Source organism: Photinus pyralis, unplaced genomic scaffold, assembly GCF_008802855.1.
Source record: "Photinus pyralis isolate 1611_PpyrPB1 unplaced genomic scaffold, Ppyr1.3 Ppyr1.4_LG1, whole genome shotgun sequence".
Classification (NCBI taxonomy): domain Eukaryota; kingdom Metazoa; phylum Arthropoda; class Insecta; order Coleoptera; family Lampyridae; genus Photinus; species Photinus pyralis.
The window spans coordinates 63,673,640-63,681,219 of NW_022170249.1; the positions used below are offsets into that span (position 1 = coordinate 63,673,640).

General features: G+C 34.6%; 1 protein-coding gene across 1 annotated transcript; it reads left to right on the top strand.

Annotated features, from left to right (window-relative positions):
• Positions 1 to 2,570: 2,570 nt before the first annotated feature.
• LOC116165862 lies at positions 2,571 to 6,142 on the top strand. The gene is made up of 3 exons (XM_031480584.1): positions 2,571 to 2,634; positions 2,701 to 3,592; positions 4,499 to 6,142. Exons 1-3 carry the CDS (start codon positions 2,571 to 2,573, stop codon positions 5,673 to 5,675), a joined length of 2,133 nt encoding a protein of 710 aa, XP_031336444.1. The 3' UTR covers positions 5,676 to 6,142.
• Positions 6,143 to 7,580: the final 1,438 nt, after the last annotated feature.

The following is a 7,580-nucleotide window of genomic DNA, read 5'->3' on the forward strand; positions in this document are numbered from 1 at the left end:
TACTTAGTCAAAGTTATGAAATCTCACATTAATCTGTCTAGATTTTCAAATGAATCTTATGGTTAGAATGTCGATATAATTAATGAAACACTTCTATAATTGATGGTAATACTCGTTTTGGTATCTCCATTGATTAAATAAACTCGAGTAATCAATAACCCATTTCCTGTGTAATGCAAATGTCATTACAGAAGAATGCAATTACCAATTCATTGATTACTTAATTCTACAATATTATTTTACTAGATAATGAATGTCATTACCCACCTATTTTCCGAATTTATACATTTTAAGAAAATGGAATGAGTAATATTGAATATTGTGTCCATTCCTGCATTCATTTTTTCAAAATAGTTATCGGTCTCAAATGATTAAAAAAAATGTCGTATATAGTCATGGTGCTTATACATCTTTCTTATACCCGCCCGTCCCTCCAATTGTCGATGTCGTAGGCTATTTTTTACTCGAAAGTGGTAGGAACCACTCCTGAGAAATTTAATAAAAGATGCCCTAGCAATTACTCCTGTAGGTCTGTATAATATTTCGTATAATTAGAAGTTGCACAAAAAAGTTTATACCTACATAAATTGTTTTGCGACAAGTTCATATACAAAGTATTAACATTCATTAAATAACAATCTTTTTATTTTGTATAATGTATAATTATGATTGTCTGGGTTGTTACTTTTGTATTTAGATTTGATATCTATTGCGATTCAACCTTCAAACGAATTTCCTGTATTCGGTGCATCTATAATGTATTATGCGTAGTGCCGACTCGAAGTATTTTTGACAAGGTTTTTCAGTTATACGTAATCATGGGAAGATCTAGTTTTCGCAGCGATGTGACTGTGACTTCATCTCCGGATAGAAGGGTAGAACCTAAAGAAAAGGAATAGACGGCGCAAAGTGGAGCTAAAATTAAAAAGAACGGGACGTTCTTGTGTTGTGTATCGAAACGTAAAAGCGGAAATTGGCGGGATGGCGCGGGGCGCTCTCATTCCCGTTTTCGATTATATAATTTTTTCTACAGTCGATACCCAAAGTAGGCATTTGCGCTCGTATTTGACAACGCAAACGTCATCTTTTTCGAGGAATGTCACTTTGTCGCTTATAAGGGACAAAATAAAAAAACGCTCGCTCTTCCAATTATTAACTATAAATCAAATATGCATTGCTCAGAGTATCCAATGACAACGAGTAAATGACATACATCTAAGATGATCTAAGATGTCATCTTTAATTTGAGTGAAAGATGTAAATTTTTGGAAATATGTGAACTGCTCGATTGTAGAAAAAATCTTGTGTGTAATTCAAGCGCAAATTGATTGTCGATTTCAAGACTGTCTCTTTCAATCGACAATACATCATTTTGCGCTTTTAATACACAATAGATATTTTCAATTGATTTTAGTTTCTGGATGTAGGTGTAGAATTCCATATGCGACAAACGTCATTTATTAATATATGGTACCGATAAAAAGTGAAATCCGTAGTCAATTGGGTGCAAAAGAATCTAATGAAATCTATATACAATGTGTTTTTTTTTTAAATGAACGTACAGTTTTGCATACAATGTACTTACTTAATATTCTTATGTTCAGTTAAAAAAATACCTCAATAAATATTAATTTATAACAACTGTCACTAATTTTTTTTTGTAAAATGTATTTCACTAAGGAAAAGTACCTAATAAATAATTAAAGAATAACAAAATATACAAGATTTGTTTTCCATGCAGAAGAAGTATTCGCATCTTATTAGATGAGAAAAAAAAATCTTATTTCAATTGGTGTCAATATAAACCCTTAACATGGGGAGCAATAATCTGCAAAAAAACTTTTTCCCATGTTAATTGCCTATGTTCGCTTTTGGTATATTCACCCGGTATATTTTTTACTAACCCACTTACGATACTAATTCTTAAATTGTACTGTCTAAAAAGGTGTGCAATTCTTACGAATCTCAACTTACAAGACTCTTTTATCAAAAAAATTATTATTAGGTAAGTACCTATTTAAAAAAGTATTGTAACAATAAGTATTTTCAAGAAATCTCTAGTGTTGTAGTATGGTAATTCCAACACAGGATTTTATGTTTCATGAACAGGTCGACATATTGTCTATTTGGCAACAGGTTTTTGCTACTTGTGCAACTTTCTAAATTATTAGTTTTGCCATAATTGTTCAGAATCAATTTACCCTTCGCGGTGTAACATTGTACCTTCCTATTATTGGTGGAGTGAGTTTTGTAAGCTGTAAGTACCTTTCGATCAACTTTTCCAAATATAAGGTGTAATACAGAGTAAGTAGGTAAATTTATTTTTACGTTTTTAAAATGCCTTTTGAAAAGGATCAATTTAATATTAACGTTTTAATAGATTGTATAGTTTATGCTTTTAGGTCTGTGGAGGATATTAATTTTAAAATTAGGAGCCCTGATTGTAAGAAATTCTTAGATAAACTTCAAGACGTACAAATTTTAGCCCCAAACTCAAACAAGGACAAAGAATATATAAAGAAAAATGTTAAACGTGCGCTAAAAATGTTAAAAAGTTATGGGATGGAAACATGAATAATATTCGGGATCTTGTACGTTCCCGTTATGTAATTGCATCTAGTTGTAAGAACTTCGGTGAATAATTTCATAATCAATCTGATATATTTCCCGTCACTTCGAACCAATCTCTTGGTCTCCTAGACGAAAAGTTTAGTGCAGATATTTTAGACAACTTTAGCGGTGATGTACCCTTTGACCAGATTAATGTAGTTTCTGTTTCCATCCATTCTCCCGAGTCTTCATGGAAAAAACCCGACGTCGATGTAGGAATTATCTACGAATCGCAGTTGAGAGAATCAAGTCTTCATAAAGATAAAGATGCTATACCACTGCATCAAGCCGGTACACTTTCCGCGTTCAATCAATCTATCCCATCGTTAGCTAAAAATCATGATGTATCTAAAACAATTTTACCGTTGAACGAATCTAAGGCCACCATGAAAAATTGTGTTATTATAAGAAATACAACGTGGAATAAAATGTATGATTTAAAAAATAATGTAATGAAAAGTGGCTGGACAGATCACATGAACAAATACTTTGAAAAAATATTTCCCCTATGTGTCTTAAAATTTAAATTTCATAGAATAAATAAACCGAAACGTCCCGGAAAAATTACTTTCCTTGCTAAGGCAGAATGCAAGCATTCTAAATGTGCAAAATTCACTTTCTTTTGCACAGAAAATTTAGCTTTGCCAAATGATAAGGAAATCAACATTGTTAAAGTAGGGATAATTCAACATTTTGATGAAGCGCATCGACGATTTATTAAAGGTTCTCACAGAGCTAAGTTAGGTAGGGAACTCTTATATACGACACCCGGCATTTTAAAATTGAAAAAACTTGACGCTTGTGATAATAAAGTTTTGCTAGCTGGAAATTTAAATTATGCACCTGACAGCGTTATATTGAGAAAAATTTCAAGCGAACAGCATAAAAAATATGATCTTGATAAGGACCCCTTTCTTCATCTTCAGAAACTCCAAACCTATCTTAAAAAAATATTTCCAGGCAAAAAAATCCCTGGTTACATTCAAACCATAAGTTACGATCCATTTTTCGTGAGACTTGTAACCGAAAACCAATTGAAACATTTGCGTGCCTTTGTCATAAAAAACAGAAAACCCGTTTCTTTATACTTAGATGCTACGGGAACTTTGATTGGTAGACCCAAATGGATTAAGAAAAAAATCTTATATTACGCGATAATCATGAAAAGCCAAAACGCCACCTCGCCCATTCCAATTTGCGAGTTTATTTCTTCATCCCAAAATATTCCGGCACTTGCCTATTTTTTGAATTCGTTTCATCTAGATATGATCACCGTTTTTGGTAACACATATTTCCAGCTACGAAAATCAAAGAGACACATAATTGGTAAAATTGAGACCGATTTCAGTTTGGCTTTAATACAGTCCGCTCTTCTAACTTTTAATAAAATTGACTTAAAACAGTATTTAATCGAGTGCTGGTACTCAACCATCAAATCTTCGGCATACTTTGAAAATATTTTGGTAAAAATTCATGTTTGTTCATCGCATTTTTATCATTTGTGTATAACAAACAGTAAGAAATTTTCAAAATTATTTGTAGTAAGAGAGGTGTTCAAAAAAACATTTAGTATTATTATTAACAGTACTAGCTTGAAAGATATGTTTGAGTTATTTAAACATCTTTATGTGATTTTTGGATTAAAGACTAAATGCGTACATTTTGACCAATCGTTTATTTACATTAACTCCTTTGAGCGTAAAACACAAAGACAATACATTTTTCAAGAACTCAAATATGTCTGGAAACCCGAGTTAGCAATACGCGACGGCGAAACAATAAAACAATGTTCCCCATTTTATAAACATTTTTACTCCTTATGGCAAAGTTTAGAAAACTTAGGTTTAAATATAGATGAAACAGGAGAAAACAATATATTTTATAATAGCAATTTTATGAAATATCTTTTGGAATCCGTGTTAACATATTATCCTATTATATCTGGCTTGATCATAAAGAAATTAGGGTACATTCGTGATAATAACGGTGTAGTTGAAAGTTGGTTCAGAATAGTAAAAAAGGACATATTTTTAGGAAAAATGCGAAATTTAGCTGCCAGATATATACGTAGAATGTCTGAATTAATTACACCGAGATTAATTCATGAAAAGGTGCCACTTAAAGCGACTAGAAAAGGCAAAAAATCAAAGGTTACTACATCAAATAAAATCAAATCTACCCGTTTAGTTACAAAATCAAGTAAACATATAAGCAAGGGTGGAATAAAAGTTTCGGGAGATCAATCGTCAATTACAACCAAGGAAGAGGAATGGGGTAAACGAACTGAAGACATAAACAAGTATATCAGTAAATTTTCTGTGGCTCCGCAAGTGATCGACTTACATAAAAATTTTTTATCTAGTACACTAATACCCAATAAAACAGATTCATTAATCGAGTGTGATGAATCAAGCATTTACTTAGAAAACCTCCCACCTTCAGAATTCTATTTCGAATTTAATTCACAAAATGCGAAAAATACTGATAGTCCTCAAAAAAAGGACAGCGAGAATGTTTTTGAACAAAATATATCTCCTGGTAAAGAAACGTATTCAGACATGCGTCAAACAGTAGATCTTGATATATTTTCGAACTGGGAATTATCAGGGTTTCGCAATGAAGCTACTTTGCAGCTACCAATTTTAGAAAACCATTTAGTTGACAATATAAATTATTACATACATAGGGATTTTCGCTATATTGTTGGTATCTACACGGGAAAAACTAATTGTATTTTAACTGAAATAGACTCCCTTGATTTTGCCTCCTTAGATTCCAACAAATGGATAACTAATCAAGTTATTGATATTTGCTTGGATTTGATTATAGGAAAAATGACAAACATCAAGTATGTTTCAACACAAATAGATATATTCACTAGAGAAACTTTTCCAAAAATTGAACCAACTATAGAAAAATTTTTGTATGTAGTCCACGAAAATCAGAACCACTGGTGTTTAATTTACGCAGATCTTGTCCATAAAAAATTTTATTACATGATCCCCTTAAAAATAGAGAATTGGAAAAGACTAGAACATATTGGCGCAAGTTTGACAAAATTTTAAAGGCGAACGACATCTCAACGAGTAATTGGACATGTGACGTTCTTGAACATGTTTTACAAACGGACGGTTGTAATTGCGGTCCTATATGTATATACATAGCTACCTGTATTATTGAAAATAACACACCGCCGTTTTCTGTAACCACTTACAGAGACACCATTAAAAGATATTTATTAATTAATTCCAACGATATGATTAATATTTGCATTCATTGTTCCAGGGAGAAAGCTCCACGGTTTGCAGAACAAACAATGGTTGAATGCTGTATGTGTCCTAGATGGACCCATTCTTATTGTGTCTTGCAAAATAATACTATTTATAAAATTGATGACGCAACGAAATTTAAAAATATACAGTTTAAATGTCGATTGTGCATGATGCAGACGGCAAGTTCATGATCATTATTCATTACAGTATATGTGCTTAGTATTCCACTGATTAATTTTATTAAGCCTAGTCACACATCGTTCAACCGTTGATTGATAAATATAATCACTCAACGGTTCAACTAACTTAGGTAAAAATGCAAGGGGCTTAGGAAAAAATGCACGGGCTTAGGCTTGCACCCATTGAGAGGGTCTGCATTTTTGTTAGGGAAACGTCCTCCTTGCCTCGCCCGCCCTGTTTTTTTTTCAAAATTTTTAGGAAAAAATGCACGGGCTTAGGCTCGCACCCATTGAGAGGGTCTGCATTTTTGTTAGGGAAACGTCCTCCTTGACTCGCCCGCCCTGTTTTTTTCAAAATTGTTAGGTAAAAATGCACGGGCTTAGGCTCGCACCCATTGAGAGGGTCTGCATTTTTGTTAGGGAAACGTCCTCCTTGCCTCGCCCGCCCTGTTTTTTTTTCAAAATTGTTAGGAAAAAATGCACGGGCTTAGGCTCGCACCCATTGAGAGGGTCTGCATTTTTGTTAGAGAAACGTCCTCCTTGACTCGCCTGCCTCGCCCGACCCTGTTTTTTTTTCAAAATTAGGAAAAAAGCACGGGCTTAAGGCTTCGCACCCTATTGATGAGGGTCTGCATTTTTTTAGGGAAAACGTCCTCCTTGACTCGCCCGCCCTGTTTTTTTTCAAAAATTGTTAGGTAAAAATGCACGGCTTAGGCTCGCACCACATGTAGAGGGCTGCATTTTTGTTAGGAAACGTCCTCCTTGGCCATCGCACCGCCTGTTTTTTTTCAAATTGTTTAGGAATAAATTGCACCGGCTTAGGCTCGCACCCATTGAGAGGCGTCTGATTGTTGTTAGGGAACGTCCCCTTGCACTCGCCCCGCCCTGTTTTTTTTTCAAAATTTGTTAGGAAAAATGCACGGCTTTAGACTCGCACCCATTGAGAAGTCTGCCATTTTTGTTTAGGAAACGTCCTCCTTGCACTCGCCCCGCCCTGTTTTTTTCAAAATTGTTACGGGTAAAAATTGCAACGGGGCTGAGGCTCGCACCATTGAAGGGTCTGCAATTTTTGTTTAGGGAAAACGTCCTTTCCTTGCCTCGCCCGCCCCTGTTTTTTCAAAATTGTATAGAAAAAATGCACGGCTTAGCTCGCACCCATGTGAGAGGCGTCTGCATTTGTAGGGAAAACGTCCTCCTATGACCTCGCCGCGCCTGTTTTTTTTCAAATTGTTAGGAAAGAAAAAGCACGGGCTTAGGCTCCACCCACATTGAGAGGGTCTGCATTTTTGTTAGTAGAAACGTCCTCCGTGCTCGCCCGCCCTGTTTTTTTGTTTCAAAATGTTAGGTAAAAAATGCACAGGCTTAGGCTCGCACACCCATTGAGAGGGTCTGGCATTTTTGTTAGGAAACGTCCTTCCTTGCCTCGCCCGCCCTGTTTTTTTTTTTGTTCACAATTGTTAGAAGTAAGAATGCACGGGCTTTAGCCGCACCCATTGAGAGGGTTGGCATTTTTGTTAGG

Bases quoted from the DNA above. Each gene is read 5' to 3' on its own strand.
- LOC116165862 (XM_031480584.1), top strand. From the start codon at position 2,571: ATGAATAATATTCGGGATCTTGTACGTTCCCGTTATGTAATTGCATCT. The intron at 2,635-2,700 runs GTGAATAATTTC...TTGGTCTCCTAG, and splicing joins ATCTAGTTGTAAGAACTTCG to ACGAAAAGTTTAGTGCAGAT. The intron at 3,593-4,498 runs TCAAACCATAAG...ATTTTATAATAG, and splicing joins AAAAAAATCCCTGGTTACAT to CAATTTTATGAAATATCTTT.